This window comes from Marmota flaviventris, chromosome 7 (assembly GCF_047511675.1).
Source record: "Marmota flaviventris isolate mMarFla1 chromosome 7, mMarFla1.hap1, whole genome shotgun sequence".
In the NCBI taxonomy this organism is placed as follows: domain Eukaryota; kingdom Metazoa; phylum Chordata; class Mammalia; order Rodentia; family Sciuridae; genus Marmota; species Marmota flaviventris.
In genome coordinates, this window is record NC_092504.1 from 19,937,910 (window position 1) to 19,954,533 (window position 16,624).

Consider the following 16,624-nt stretch of genomic DNA (forward strand, 5'->3'; position numbering starts at 1 on the left):
GGTGTCCTCCCTGGGAAAAGAGCCCAGCCTCAGGCCTGGCCTCCTCCCAGAGAACCATTTATTGGCAGATCTTGGACTTCCTGTAGCCACAGGCACCAGCTCCAAGGTACCCAGGAACGAGGGCAGATGTCCCCAGAGACATGCTGTCCATCTCGCCTGTCTTCCTCCCCCATCTCTCCCTGCTTCATGTCATCTGCTTAGAACCCTGGACCCCGCCTGCCTGCCTGCACCTGAGCCTGAGTCCTTCCCGCCTGCTCCCTGTGCTCAGGTCTCCAGCTCCCTCGCCATTGCCTTTCCTGCAACCTCCCTCCAGCCTCGCTTTCCAGGATGTGAGCTGAAAGGGGTTTTGAATTCAAACAGTTCAGTTTTGACAAGAAAGGTGTGACAGGAGAGGGAAAGAAGTAGCCAGCACAACTCTTAAATAATGAAGAAGCATGCATACTAAACACGCCTGTACCAGCACTAGAAAAACCCAAAGGCTCCTAGGGCGATTCCTATGCCCTGGCAGGAGCCATTTTACTAGAGAATCAGAAGCTCCCCAGGAAACATCGCACAGGTTGACTGATCCAAACGCCCCTGGAAGTCCTGATCAGGGGTCTCTTGTTGGATGACACCCCAGAGCCTGGACAGATGAACGTGAGGACAGAGCCGCACAGGAGAATTCCCCGTTCCAAGCTAAGATATCAGGATGCAAAGCACCGGCTCTGGAACCTCAGGGGCCCGAAGGTCTCAGGACCCATCTATATGCACTGCTGCTGGGAGCCCAAGGAGCACAGCCATCTTTAATTCAGAGGCTTGCCAACGCTGGGAGGTGAGGAGCACGTCCTGTTACACCTCAGAGTGGGAGCACCATGGGAACAGCTGTGTTCTCTACCAGGTTGGTACATCAGCTGTCAACCTGTAACGTCTTCCCCTCTGCACCCCTGGCACTTGGCAGAGAGAGCTGTGTGGGGGCTGCCTCTGCTGTTCACTGCAGCTGCCGTGGGGCCTACCTCGGTGCTGGGAGAACCCAAAACATGGCTCCCAGATCGAGTTTGTATGTACCACGGGCTCTTCTACCCCGGACACCTGTCTATCTCAGACACGGATTATAGACAACAGGAAAGCCAAAACCATGAGGGCCACATTTCTGGAATTCTTTTAAAAATGGGTGTGCAAAGATCGGAGAAAGAGTCTGCTACTTTGGTTGACAATGGAAAGCTGGCAGCGCTGGGAAACAGACAGGACAGCAGCTCCCCAAAGGGAACGGGCTCAGGAAAGGTGGAAGAAATGGGGGAAAGGCAGGAAGGAGAGTAGCCCAGTGTGCTCTATCAGTCTGGACTGGAGTTGATTTAGACCTTGAATCTGTGTCTCCTGGAAGGCACATTCTTCATCCTTCAGTGACTCACTGGCCCAGCGAAGACGTTTGGAGCACAGCACTGAGGTTCCCTGTGCCTTGGGGAGTGCACTGCAGCTCCACAAAGGTTTACCGAGGTGAGAGTCTTCGAAAAACCCTAGAAAATCTAGAAACGGTTCCAGATTTGAGGACTCTAAGTTCTAGTGTGGAATCAGACCCATCAACCATCATGTGGGAAGATGGTTACTTTAAAGGGATACATACAAAACATCAAGGGGGGCAAGGGCAGAGCAGCTGGGGGCCTGGGAGACAGAGAGAAAACGTGGGGGGGTACCCGAGTTGGGACAGGAAGGCAGCATACCAGGTGAGCAAGCAGAGCCATGGGAGGGTGCGGTGGCTCTCTGAAGAGGATGTGGGCCCAGAGTGCTGTGCAGGGTCACACGGAAGAAGGATGGATTCCATGAGCTGCTAATGTACGCCCAGCACCTTTGCAGGTGGAGAATTAAAAGGACAACCTGGACACCTCCACCTGCCGTGCTGCCCTCAACGGGTCTGCAGCTGAGTAGGTGACAGCGACACGCAGACTCCAACAGTTCTAGTCGAGGCAGAGTCTCCTCAGGCCCACAGGGGACTTTCCCTCCAGGAAGCTCTTTCATAGACACGAATCACCTCTAAAAGCCTTCCATTCATAATTCCCATGAACCTACTATGAAACTGTTGCACAAAAATGGAAGACACATCACACCTATGAGGATGGAAGACAACAAGTGCTGGTGAGGATGTGGAGAAACCAGAAGCCTGGAGAACCGCTGGAGGGAACAGAAAATGCTGGAACGACTACAGAACAGTACGGAGGTTTCTCAAACAGATTTGCCACACGATGCAGCCCCTCTGCTTCTAGATGCATCCCCCCAAAAACTGAGAGCAAAACGTCTTTGAAGAGAGACATTTGTACTCCCCTGTTCAGGGCAGCATTAGTCCCAATAGCCAAGAGGTGGATGCAACCCAAGCGTCCATCCTAGAAGAATGAGTGAACGAAACGTGCCACATGCCCAGAATGGAACATCGCTGGGTGTGAAAAGCGAAGGGAATTCTGATATGCGATACCATGGGCGAGGACGTTGTGCTAAGTGAAACAAGCCTGCCACTGAAACATAAAAACGGTGCCACTCTACTTACGGGAGCTACGGAACGTTGTTAGACTTATGGGAACAGAGAGTGGGATGGTGGTTTTCAGGGCATGGGGGGAGGAATGGTAGAATTCCAGTTTTCCAAGAATCAAAGAATTAGAGACGCATGGCAAGGCAGTGTGGACACACTTAATGCTACTGCACTGGATTTAAAAAGGTAACTTGAGTGTATTTACCACCATCAAAACTTCAACACGCAACTACCGCCCTCAGGAGCAGAGGTGTAAATACCTGGCGATTCTCCCAGTTTTGGGGGGATCCAGGTATTCTGGGAGCACCTGGGAGGCGCTATCCCTACTGCTCTCGCTGGCTGGGGGGTGGAGGCCATTCTCCATGCTTGTTAATGAAGCTGAAGCCGGGCCACTCCACCCCTGCGGTCCTTTGAAGTATGCTGTTGGCTTACACAGAGAGCAGATGATCCAACTAAAATCACACAGTGTGGGGGGAAATCGCTCTAAGTCTGCCGCGTGCGTGTGTGTAGCAGCCTGGAACTGGAGTGTCGGCCATGTATATGGGGAGATGCTGCCAAGAAAGAGATGATTCCCTCCTAAAGAATCAGAAATAACAGACCATCATCTCCTACCATCCTATCTGTTAAAAAATCCGGGAAGAATAATCTCACAAATTAATTCCCCTGGGGGAATCAAGGGAGCTGATGTTTTCTTTATATTTGGCCTAACTCACTCTAGCTCAAAGCATGGATTTTGTTGCATCTTGGCTCATAGGGGGCACTCAGTCAATACTTCTTTGGTGAATGAATGAATGAAATATTGGGAGTGACTTAAGAGCCCACTTAGATGTTTGTCTTTCTATTCTGCTCCTACAGCAAAAATTCTAGGCACTGCACACCGATGCTCCTGTCTGTTCTCAGAACTTGTCTCAGGTATGAAAATGCAATGTGAATGCATTAGTCTGTTTGGTGTTACTATAACCAAATACCTAAGGAAGGCTAACTTCATAAGGAAAGAGGTTTGGTTTAGTTCAGAGCTCTGGTGGTTCAAGGCATGGTACTGGCATCAGATGGGTTGGAATATGAGAGAGAGGGATAGCACATCACCAACAGGAAGCCAGAGAATGGGTCAGGAGTTAGACTTACTCGTAACTTACTTTCTCAAGAGCTCAGGGGTCCCATGGCAATGACCTTAATACCTTCCAAGGTCAGTCTCTGCAATGACCTTAGGACCTCCGACTGGGCCCCACCTCTTAAAGCTTTCCTCATCTCCCACAAGGCCATGCTAGAAACCAGGCTTCTGACACATGCACCTTAGAGGACAAACCACATTCCAACTATGGCAAAAGGATGTTCTAGTAAAGTCTATTAATCAGCAGGACAGGACAGGTCAGGACAGCAGCAGAGAACAGGACCTAAACTAGAGTGGTCTGAGGCAGGCCAGGGCCAGCCCGACACTATGCCCTTGGAAGGAAGGATCTTTGAGAGACCAGGAGCAGACGGTCATGCCTGTCTTACTATTATTCTTTTATAAAATGTATGTTAAAAATGTAAACCCATTTTTACCCTCAACTTGTAAAATCAGATTTTCTACCTATTTTTCAGTCTTGTTAGGAAGCTGGGTACAATGTATGACACCAATCTCTCCTGGGTTAGCTGGAAGATGCTCTTATAGCCCCAAGCAGTGTCACTGTGCTAGTGAGAGAGATGAATGAGAAGGAGCGTGGGCCTGGCCTCTGCAGGAGGCACCCCAGTCCTTCCAACGTGACCCAGAAAGGCAGGCACTGAGGGAAGAATGGGGCCTCCTCCGCTCCCCTGCCCCCTGCTCCCAGGCCACCAGGGCAAGGCTGAGACAAGCCGGTGGCTGCACGGCCCAGGGAGGCGGAGGCCTTGGCAGGGGAGGGAGACACAGCAGGGCCAGGGGGTATGGACACTCCTTGATGCTGTTCTAATTTGGCCCCAGAAGCACCTAACTGACGGGTCTGGCACACACGGTGGATCCTACAGTGGTCACCCAGCATCGGGGCTCCAAAGCCAAACCCAGCCTGACTGGATGCAGCACCTACATCAGGAAGTCTTGTGGCTAGAGAGCTCCGGATTTGAGTTTTTACCCAGATTCCATATCCAGGCCTCCATGGAGAATAAAATAGCCCTCACTTCTCATAAACAAAACTTTGAGCTGTAAAAAAATTAATGTGAAAACATTTTTATTGAGAGTATTTTCTTTAAAAAGAATGTATTGTGAAAATGATTCACTCCCATTCCCAACAAGCAACACTATATTTAAAAATGATCAGAAATCTCATAAAAACAATTTGGAGGTGGATGTGGTCATAGCTCATTTAGCTTCAATTAGTCAACGTTCAACAAGCACCTCGACTCCCGTGGGTCTGTCTTGGGGAAAGAGCAGGGGCAGCCCATCCAGGCGACCAGGAAAACCTGGACTCACCTCTGCCCAGTGACCATAGCAATGACACTGACACTGCGGTTCTCAGCCAGAGGTGCTTTGGCCTCCTTGGGGGCATCTGGATTTGGCAATGTCTGGGGACACTTTTGGAGATGAGGGGATGATGGGGGAAACCCTATGGAAGCCAGAAACACAGCTGCATACCCTACAATGCACACGAGAGGCCCCCAAACAAAGAATCCTCTGGTGCAAAATGTCTAGTCGGTAGCACTGAGTTTGAGAAGCGCTGCCTCTGAGGGGCCTCCTGTGTGCTGGGACTGTCCCCAGCATTTTAGTCAGATATCAACTCACTGAACCCAACACCAGGAGACACAGGCTACTACCACCCATTTTGCAGATGATGACACTGAGATTCAGAGAAATTAAGTCCCTTGCCAAGAGCACACGATTAGTGAGTATTGGAACCATGGCTGGAGGCCACGCTGTCACAGGATGTAACACAGCCTCTCAGCTCCTTGTCCTCCCTGCCCACATCCCTGCAGCCATAGATCCTTGGGGGCCACTCTCTTCAGGTCCTTTAGCTCTGTCTCCGTCACTCTGTCCCACCCAAGCCTGCGTCCTCTCTTCCTGGACCACGGCCATCCTCTCCCCACTTCTGGCCCACACTCCTCTAGCTCACCTCTCTCTCCCCCACTGCCACCAGAGTGACCTCTAAAAGCCCCATCTGATACATCTGCCCACTGCTTGAACACCTCTGGTCACCTACCAGGAAAAGCCAAAACCCTTCAGGCTGGTGTCCCTCTCCAGGGCTCCTTGGGCCTCCCCAGCCCTTCCTGCTGCGTTCAACTTGCTGTGCTGCCCTCCCCTCTCTGCTGTCTTTGGTCTCCAACACCCACTCCGGAAGACACCTATGACCTTTCAAGAATCAGTCCCAAGGTCGCCTTCTCCAGGAAGCCTTCCTGGGATACCTGGGCCCTCCTGGGTAGAAATGACCACTCCCTTCTTTGTGCCTTTATTAACATGTGTTATACTTTCCCTTTGCTTTCAAGTCTGTCCCTCGAGGGCGGGGACCTTGTGTCATTTCACTTATCTCTGAAGGTGGCCAAGTAACCAGGGAGTCGCTCAGTAAGTCTTGAAAGAATGAAATAAAAATCCCTTACAGCTCAAAATTTTCCAGGACAGCAGAGTTGATATCTGCAAAGAAAAACTATGCCACTGGACACGGTCATTCTTAGGAGGCTGGTTTCTAGATCACCTTCACTCAGGAACATCTTGGTGACCCCTTACCACCAGGACAGTTACCCTTCACCCTTGGTCTCCCCTTCCCCTGGCTGAGCCTCTCAAGCTTCATCTCCTCTTCCTAACAGCCACGGTTTTAAGTTCCCTTGTGACCCTACAGTGTGTGTTTAATTAACTGAGCAAACCAAAATAGCTATGGGCCTAAAGAGAACCTTTGCAGCATTTAGAAAGGATTTGTAAATTCCTGAGATGATGCTTAAAGTGGAGTTCAAATCAGAAGTCCCAAATCTAAATGCCTAAGGGCCCAGGCAGTCAGACCCCTGAATGTAGGAGGCAGGAGGGGAGAAATAGAGAAAAGGGGCACAGGATGGTCCGACCAGGCCCTGGCCACGCCCCACCTCCAGGATCATGGCCTATAGGAGTGAAGAGTGAGGATTACCAGATCTTTGAATGTTTCCATAAAAAGCTAGAAATGTGCATTTTTTTCCTACAAGTTTTTAGATACTGATAATCAATTTTTTTTTTTTAATCCGCAAAAAGGTACTTTGCAAACTAACTCCATGTGGGAGCCGGCTCCAGCCGCCGGCTGTGTGCATTTGTGGCCTTGGCTTTAAAGAATTGCTCAGGCAATTCCTAAATTTAAGTTTTTGTGTGTGGAGTTGGAAATATGCACAGATATATTGAGAGTTGTGGACATACAAGGGCAGAATTTAAATTTGAAATTAAACTAGAACACTAGGGTTAAAAATAACATTGAGGCATAAATCACCAAAGAGGTTGAGAGAAACAGAAAAACAGGGAGCCTCTCTAGCCAGCAGCCCAAACTCAGGCAAAAGCTCCATTACCGGCCAACAAATTCATCTCCAGCAAGGCCTGGAACAAACTGGGGTGCTTGTCTTTCAGCTCCTTCTCCCAGGGGAAGGCTCTGCACATCGAGGGTCTCCCGTACCGGCGCCTGAGGTCCAGGTAGGAGTTGTGGAGGTCACCTGCAACAGAAGCACAAGAGACCACACCCGTCAGAGAGGCCAAGCCTTCGCCCTCTAAGACCTGGGAGCCAGGAATAAGAGGTCAGACCTAACATTCCCGGATGTTGGCTGGATCCTTTAGGGATTTGAAATTGGACACCCTTCCTTTGCTTAGGGTCAATATTCAGAGCTGAGTCCAAGGGAAACGTGCCAGAGCCTCTGATGGCTGTTGAATAATTCTACGGAATGAGCAGCTGGCCTCTGGCTGGGCCTCCGGAGGCCAATATCTAGGCCATTTTTGTTGGCGTATGAGTTGGAGAGCAAAGCCCAAGGACCCCCCCCCCCCCCCCCACCCCGCCCCGCCCGGGAGGTGAGGCAGTTGAAGATGTTAAGAAAACCTCCTTAATGCCACCCAACAGACAGGCACGACAGTCTGGCTGTCCGATTCACAGTATCTCTCCTGATATCACGGAAGTTGCCCAGATCAGTTTCTCTCCTGTTTGCCACATTACCAGGCCCCTGGATCTCGCCTCTCTGCTGACCGCGTCACATTTTCTAGACAGCTGAGCGGTGAGCCCAGCTGTGGGGCCAGAAGAGCCTCTTCCTGAACGGAGCTGCAGTTCTACCCTTGCACACTTACCTGTGGGTGTCCCTAAGCCTGTGTAAACTCAATGGGACTAGGGGACTGGGCTGTGATGGACACATGTGACCCTCCACCCCCAGGGCCTGGAATGGGATATTCTGCTCTAGGGATGGTGAGACACGTAGGCAGGACTGAAATACTCAATTCCTGTTTGCTGATGGCAGAGACTCACAGGAATTTCTCTTCCAGAAGGAACATATGTGACTAACTCTAGTGCCACCATATCGAACAGGAAGATCTACAGCACAGAGAAACGTGTCAGTGCCAAATCCAAGCTGGAACACTAGAGACAGGACTGGACCACGTTTTGTGACTGATCAGCATCCCGGGTGAGTGGAGGGGGTCTGTGCACATATGACCACGCACGAAAGCTGTCTATTTCAAATTCATTCCTTCTGTCGAAAATTTCCCATATTACCCGGAGTTAGTTGTAAGGATTTAAAAAAAATAATAATAAAACAGAGCCCCAAACAACAAAGTCAATGTTCAAATATATGAAAGCTATTATTCAGATATTAATAGCCTAAGACAAAAGTGCACTGATGAGAAAACATTTCTAATGGTTAATTTATTTTCCAATTCGTTCTTATTTTTTTCAGCCTGGTATCATGGATAGGGATAATGCCACACAAGGCTCAAAACACTCTCATTTGTATTCTTAAATAAGATTAGGTGTGGAGGCAGTTGTGAGCCATGCTTTGGTCTTTCTGGAATCCAGGTCGAATGCAGACTCTCACCCTCCTCCCTCTATGGAGGCTCAAATGTGCACTTGTCCCCACTGGTATTGGAGCCAGGTCATACGTGCTGTATTTTAGCCCCGTCCGGGAGAAGCTCCCTGTGTTAATCTAAATGCACAAAGCTTAAGGCAGCCCTCCTGACCCTCAGTACTCACATGCCTCTTCTCTGTCACCCCCGGACTGTGCGGCAGATGTATACACAGATATGATTTCTTGAACCTCGGCACACCGTTCATAATATAACTTGATTTGTTCAGCAAGTTGCTTCTCGAGGAGGGGATTAAAGATCTAAGAGAAGTCAAGAAAACCAAATGAACAGCTATTGTCATCAAATACTCATTGACCGAGGTCCGTGAGGATGTGTTCAGGCTGACTTCATCTCCCATTGACGCCACCGGCCGGCTTGCTTGTGCAGTATCCTCAACTCTGGATTTGTAAACCAAGGTTCTTAGTATTAGTTCAAGGCCATGCCAGTTCTGGCTTCTTTGGGGCTCATGTTTCCCTCTGCAGAGCTTTTTAAATGTAGGGTTTCCTAGAGACCAGGCTCCGCCCCCTTCCCCCCAACCCGTAGCCTAGAACATCCCATTTCTCCCCACCTGCAATTCTCACCTAGGGCTGTGGGTTCTACCCATGCCATGCCAGCTGCCTGGGACCCCCTCTCTCATCTCCTGCATGGCTCAGCCTCCAAGAGCTGGATGCAAGTCTGTGTCATGGGGACAGGCTTCCCTGCCAGCCCTCCCCACCACGGTCACTGGTGGGCAGAGGCACAGCCCCTGCCTCAGGGCGCCCAGAGCTGTGCTCACAATGAATGAAACCAGTCTTGAGTTCTTTTAGGACTTACCAATCGAAGCTCCAGAAAGGGAGCTTGTCAGGATCGGGCGACTTACCTGAACTCAGTGTGTTTCAAAAACGCAGGTTTGGACCCAGTCGAGGGCCATAAAATGATGTTAGTGCTTTGTAACCAGTCGTTGGATAGTGTTTTGTTTTTATAAAGTAAAATACAAAATATCAGAGTACATTGAACAGAGCAAGGGTAAGAACCCTTAGTCGAATTTTTGTCTCAGTTTTGTGTGTGAATATATATACTCTCTTATGTATGTGGTATTAATGATACTAAATCAACTACCTTCAAAAACAATTGAAAGCTGCTCTCTGAATCCCCCTTGCTTGCCATAGTACTCAGCCCAGAGCCTGTTACATCACAGGTAGGCAGTATTTATTGTACAGTGAATAAACAAATTTCCCTTCTTCATTTTCATAGAGATCCCTCAATAGCAGCTCTGTGACATACCCATGGGCGGTACGGCTTTCCATTTTCCTAATTAGGATCTTGTCTAGTGAGTCCTGCTTTCTCCAGAACAAACTCTCTGCAGGCAAGGGATGGAGAGAATGTTCCTCTCAGGTATCACGTGGGGGCTCCTGATCTCTTCCACACTGCCAAGACGCTAACTGTTATGAGGGCTCTGCATAGGAAGCCCTTGACCCTCGGCCTAGCTGGGGGTCTCCTTTGTGGTGGGTTTGGATGTGAGAGCCTGGTGCAGGAGACTCCACTGGGAACGCAAAGCCCTCTTCCCTCTGTACAACCAGAGCCAACAGCCCCTGGACCCCCCGCAAGCCCACGCCTGTGCTTCTGCAGAGAGCAACTCGTGGTACCAGGATTTTAATTTGCTGGTGCCTCTCGTCTTCTGATACTTTAAATAATAGCGTGTAAGAGAAGCTTTACCAAATAACTAAGAATCTCTCCTTTCATTAGCTTAATCACTGGATAGGCAACAGCCTGATAAAAATCTACTCTATAATTAAGCTAGTAGTTATTAAAACAGAGGAAGTAAATGGTTTCCATTTTATGAGTGCTAAATGAACCAAACATTAACAGAAATCTATTATCGCATTGGCTGGGGTGGGGGGAACCTAATATTAATTATGCTTGATGTCCAGCTGGGGTAAATCTTTTGTTTACACTGGGTCCTGTGTTCCTGAAGGCACACCTACTACCCAGCCCACTGCAAACTTCTAGGTGCGGGGCTCACCTGTGCTGGCTGCAGACTGTGGAGGCGATAGTACTTCAGGGGTCCAAAGAATCCTTCGATGCCAGCCACGTACCTGCTCCCTCCAATAATGAAGTACCCAGCTGTGTCATTGTAATGGAAATCCTCTCGGAAGCTGGAGAAGAACAGAAAGGACTGAGAGAGCCCTGGACAGGAACCAGGTTATTTAAAGAGACTTTCATTGACCCTCCTTAACTTAACCCAAATTGCCACAAGCCTGTCACTTCGGGTTTCAGCAGACAAGACCACCTGGGGTCAGGAAGGCTTGGGCTACATCCCAATTCTGCTACTTACCAGGTATGTGACTGGTCCAGTCACCTAACCTCTCTGAGACTGTTTTCTTTTATAAAATGATAGTGCCTGATCTATTGGATTGTCAGATTAGGTAAAGATGTCAGTGTCTACCAGAGTGCCCCACCTGCGGTACAGTACATGACTGTTGGTATTGGCGATATGGTTTGCAATCAATGGAATTATTTGAAATTGTTGCTCTTAAATGGAAATATTTTGCTCTGCCAGGGGGGAGAAACTTGTGGAATAAATAGAAGCTGGTTTGCGGGAAAAGTAAAGTGCAGACATTGATGAGCATAGAAGCAAAACTGGGTTAGGAGGAGGAGGAGGCCACGGCAAGGTCAAAGGCTTGGCCAAGGACAAGAATTCAGCCCAGGTGATGTGTTACAGGTCCGCCTTGCCCTGAAGGGTCTGAAGCATCAGAGACACAATGAAGGAAGACAGGGGTGGCAGCATTGCTTATATTGCTCATACTGGGAAACCCCAGGTGTCCATCACTGGCCCTTCCAACCAGGGAGCTTTATTTACAATGCAGCTTACAAAAGGTACAAGAGGACCTGAGAGATCTCCAAAATACACTGAGGGGGGAAAAAGTGACAGTGTGGTATGTACCTACAAAAGAGAGTAGATTTTTTTTTTTTTTTTTTGTATTAAATCTGTACTTGTAGACAAGAAACCATTAAAAGTCTATGAGGAGAGGGGGTGGGGTGTATGGGAGCAAGACATTTAACTGTATTTTCATATAAATGTTAGGTTTTTTTTTGTTTGTTTTAATGTCCTTAACCATTTGACATTTAACTGTATTTTCATATAAATATTAGGGTTTTTTTGTTTGTTTTAATGTCCTTAACCATTTGCATTTATTACCTATTTGACAATTAAAGCAGGAATGATAGGCCGAGGTGTGACCGGAGCATATGTGAACCGTGGGGGTGGGATGAGAGTCAAGAGAGGACAGGGCCAAGGAGCACAGAGGGCAGGTGTGGGCACCAGGGAGACAGCAGAATGCCAGGCAGACTGCCAGGAGCCAGGGAGCAGAGGACTGGGCCACAGCGCCAGCTACCCACAGAGGGATCAAGAAGCCGGCCACCCAGGGTCATTCCAGGACAGGAGATGGACTGCCTGCCTCTCAGCAAAGAAGCAACTCCTAGCAGGTGCATCTGGCTGGAGAGGAAGCAGGATGGGGTGAAGCAACCGGCGAGCTCCCCAGACATCCACTGACAACAGCAGGAGCGAGCTCTCGGAAATTAATTAGCTTTATGCAAACACAACCCAAATGGAAAAGAAGGGCTTTATCTCCTGGTATTTGTCCTTTTGGAATCTCGGCCTTGAAGGACTGTGAGGAGATGAAGGTCTCTTCCCCCTTTTTTCAGGAGAGAACACGAAGTTATCAACTCTGAGACTGGGAATTGACCCTGTTTTCCAAGACCTTGGTAAGACTTGAATATTTCAACAGTTCCCGTGAGACTACACCCGGCACTCGACAGCTGGAAGCAATGTTTCTTGAAGTTTTCTAAGTGACCTCTGTTTCACCAACTCACAAGCCTACCTGAGGTCCCCACTCCTGTCAAACCTACCAACTAATGCCCACGACAGCTGGATGCTCCCTTACTAGACACCATTCTCCGGAGCCTTCATGTTTTAAAAATGGGAATAGTAGTAATACCTACCTATGTGGTTGTTGTGAGGGATAAATGAACTACAGGTTGCATGACCCTTACCCAGAATTCTTGGGAATGAAAATGTTTCAGATTTTGGAGTTTTTTGGGTTTTGGAATAATTACATAGACTATACCAGTTAAGCATCCTTCACCTGAAAATCTAAAATGCAAAATGGTCTCACAGAGGAAATTTTTTGAGCATCTAAAATGTTAAAAAATCTGGTGTGATGCTTTTTGATGCATTTTGGGTTTCTGATGTTCAGATTAGGAGGAATTTGCTCAACCTTGAATACAGGAACAAAACATTTAGAACAGTGAACATAGCAGGCACCCACACTACCAGCCACAGTTATTACAGTTGACCTTGTCCTCTGCTGGACTTCTGCTCCTTTTGAGCTGCATTTTTAGTACGAAATGTGGACTCTCAAGCCAGTCAATGGCAAATCTGTGGTCCTAATCATTTACTATTGACTTCAATCTGGTATCCAATAAAACAGGAGCGAAGAAGAAAGGGTGGTTCCTTTTATTAAAACTAAGTTGAATGTTTTGGTAGAGTCTGTAGATAGGGGTTACACAAAGCTTGGTGAAAGAAGCGGAAGAATTGAGAAGGGTTTGGGTCTCATTATTTCACAAGTATCTGTTTCTTTTCATTTGGAAGAAATAGATATTAGGCATTGTCTATGCCAAAAAGACTCACAATTTTCCGGTCAAAGGAAAGGCCCTATTTAGAAAAATAAGCAAAAGAACACACACTTATTTAGTACTCCCCCAGTATCTATGGGGGACACATTCAACAATTTCTAGTAAATGACTGAAACCTCGGATAGTACGGAAATGTATATATGCTGTGTTATTGCCCTCACATCCTATATACCTAGGATGAAGTTCCATTTATAAGTTAGACACTACAAAAGATTAATAATAAATGATAAAATAAGTACAGTAACATATACTTTTGTAATAGAAGTCATGTGAATGTGGTCACTCCCTCTCAAAATACCTTACTTCTGTATTTATGTTACCTACCTTTCTTGTGATGATGTAAAATGATATTTAAAGGAAGCACTTTATGCCTTCTCTTTGGCATTTCTGAATTGCGAATATCACTACTGTTGTGTTCTGGGGCCCTTATTAAGTAAAATAGGTGTTAACTTGAACACAAGCACTTCAATACCTTGACAGTTTATCTGAAAACCAAATACTAGGTGGGTAGCATATACCCATGGAAACATGGACAAAGGGGTAATTTATGTCCTAGGAGGGACAAAGCAGGAATTCATCATGCAACTCAGAATGGCATGCAACTTATAACTTATAAAATGTTTATTTCTGCATTTTTCCACTTAATATTTTAACTGACTACAGTTGATTATGGGTAAATGAAACATGGGAAGCAAAATCTTGGATAAGGGAGGCTACCGCATTTTTTTTTTTTTAGACTAACATGTTTATGGTAACAATCCTTTTATGGATCTTTGCTTTAACTGAGTTTTTCAACTAATAAAGAATTACTTGGTCATTGTGGCACTGGAATGTAATTCTTAAATTGTCATTATTATCAACCATCAGGAGATCTGTCTGGCTTGGTCTCCATCTACATCCCTATATTGATGTTTCCACATCTTTCTCCTCTGAAATTCTCAGTGTCTGCACAAAGATTGCAAGAGATTTCTTGTACTGTGCATTGTTTGATGGTCATCAATTTCACTGACATAATAGCTGAGCTAGACTGTTCCAAAGCCCAAACCAGTCTCTTTCGAAAACCTCAGACATGCTGGCAAACTATCTTTACTCTTATCTGGACACTGAGTGCCCTGGTTTATTACTGCGGAGGACCAGTGGCCTGAAAGAATTGCTGATATTGTTAGATGGGCCTTACTCAGAGGCAGGAAAGAGATGGGCTAGAGGGTTCTTGGGTAGGGGAACTTGGAGCATTGAAGTAGCTGTCCTCTCACCCCTGAGAGTAATTCTCATCTGAAGTATCACTTCCCAAGTACCCTGTCTAAATTCTGACCCCCTCGTTATCCTCTCAGCTAGCCCTATTTGTTTCCTTCCAAGCATCCACTACAACTTGTACTTTTAAATTAATTTGTAAACTTATTTATTTAATCTCACTCTCCCCTGCTAGATTTCCTTTAGCTCCCTGAAGGCAGGGACTCTGTTCTTTTTGTTTATTGCTGCATTTCCAGAACTGAGCACTGTGTCTGGCACATAGTATATGCTCAATAAATCTGTGTTGAATGAAGGAAACACTCCAGAGGCCTGAGGCCGTTGCCTGTCACCCAGTGTCACTGATGGCCCTCATCCAAATTGTACTCCTGAGCGCTTCATCCATAGTCTTCCTACACCACCTTCATGGGACAATAGCCAGCATTGTTTACGTCACAAGGACGAACGGGAGGGCTAAAGGTCTTCCTCAGAACACCTGTGGGCAGGAAGCTGAGCTATCTCATCTTCTGTCCAGGCCCTGGCCAACCCTGAAAGCAAGTTTTCCCGCAAGGACAAGATCCCCAACGTATAACCAGAGGAACCCCAGGAGAGACATGCATGTCCTGGGGGCCTGCTCCCCTCCAGCTGCTCTGGACACCTGGGGGCACGATCAGGGCTGAGGAGGTAGAGGTGTAGCCTGCTCAGGTCTGGACACTGCTAGTATTATGATGTCAGGGTTAGTTTGATGCTTTAACTGGGATGTTGCCCTGTCGTGCATTGAAAACCAGTCCTGATCCCTGTAATCCTTCATGATCAGATTGGCCCTTTACTTAAAATTTTGATATTTGGTTCATTATGGCTTCTTGGCTTTCATTCTGATTTTTTAAAAAATATTGTATTAAAGGGTTGTTTTGCCATGATAACTGTCGAGTTACGTTGTGATCCTCCTCAAAGTCTGAAGTCCTGTACCTTACTTGGCAATAGGGTCATTGCAGATGCAACTAGTTCAAATGAGGTCACGCTGGACGCGGGTGGCCCCTGATCCTTGCGACTGGTATCTACTGAAGGGGAACATTTGGACATAGACATGCGCATGGGGAGAGCACCATGTGAAGGCTGGCGTTACACTGCTGCAAGCCGAGGAGCTACCAGAAGCTGGGAGAACGGTCTAGAGCAGATTGCTCCCTCGCACCTTTGGGGGGGACGTGGCCTCACTGCACCTGTGATTGGACCTCCAGCCTCTGCAGCTGAGAAGACAAAGCTCTGCTGTTAAACCCGCTCCCTCTGGGCACCTGGCTCTGAAGGCCTTGGTGCTGAGCGCTTAGGGACTCCCTACCACCCTGTGCTCCAGGCTCATCCCTCACCAGCCTCACCCTGGCCCAGCCCAGATCACACCTTGATCTGTCTATGTTTCACCCACGTCCACCTCCACATTTCTGGGATTTGGGAGGAAAGAAAGTCTTCCATGGAAAATGAAAAGGAACCTGTGAAAGTCAAGCGGTTTCCTACAGCTGGAGTGGGTGATGGGGGGAAAGAGGCTGGTATTTTAGATTTCACACCCTGAAACAGAACCCCTGAACTTCTAGGATCTTCTTCACAGAACGTTGCACTAGGAGAGATTCCCAAAGGAGCTACAGAACCTCAGTTCCTCCAGAGAGAACCCTCCTGTCCTGTGTATTCTTACACTCACCATAGAAGCCCCACCGCCATCTACAGTAACAAGAAACCTGCCATCTGTGGACTGCCTCCTGTGACACAAGCCCACCGTGACGCGCCTAAGACTTCCGCCCTTCTTCACCTCGCTGTCTATGCTTCCCTGCAACTATCAAAACCCTCTCAGACCCTCTGTTTGCAGGCAAAGGTATAACTCTCCTTTAGCCTTTCTATAAATCCCTAATCCTTTAATCCAGCATGAAAATAAGAATTGTCCTAGGAGCCCAGAGTCTAAAGGAACATGTTTGACTTAAATCTAAACAGGAATGGTTTGAAAAAGAGTGTACCCTCTCTACCTCTCTCTGCTTTCACTTCTTTAATCATCAGTTTCCAAAAGAATTGGGGCTGTATGGGGCTGGGGACCAGGAGCCTGTCTGGAGAGGTATCCTCCGTAGGCTACAGAGAGACAACCAAGCACTAGAGTCGTACAGCATTTCCCCACCCCACAAGTACCCGGCTGTCCTGACACATATTTCAAAATTATATATTACAAAACTGGTAATTTTTATCTCTGA

The 16,624-nt window shown here is 47.6% G+C and overlaps 1 protein-coding gene across 2 annotated transcripts in view; it reads right to left on the bottom strand.

The window, feature by feature from the left end:
* Sel1l3 (SEL1L family member 3) overlaps positions 1–16,624 on the bottom strand; it is a 99,540-nt gene that overhangs the window by 52,581 nt on the left and 30,335 nt on the right. For both annotated transcript variants that reach the window (XM_027939003.3, XM_071614199.1), the window contains 3 exons: positions 10,498–10,630; positions 8,623–8,755; positions 6,968–7,108 (listed from right to left, as the gene is read on the bottom strand). In XM_027939003.3, the coding sequence (XP_027794804.2) occupies positions 6,968–7,108; positions 8,623–8,755; positions 10,498–10,630 (407 nt within the window). The remainder of the gene's footprint in view (positions 1–6,967; positions 7,109–8,622; positions 8,756–10,497; positions 10,631–16,624) is intronic.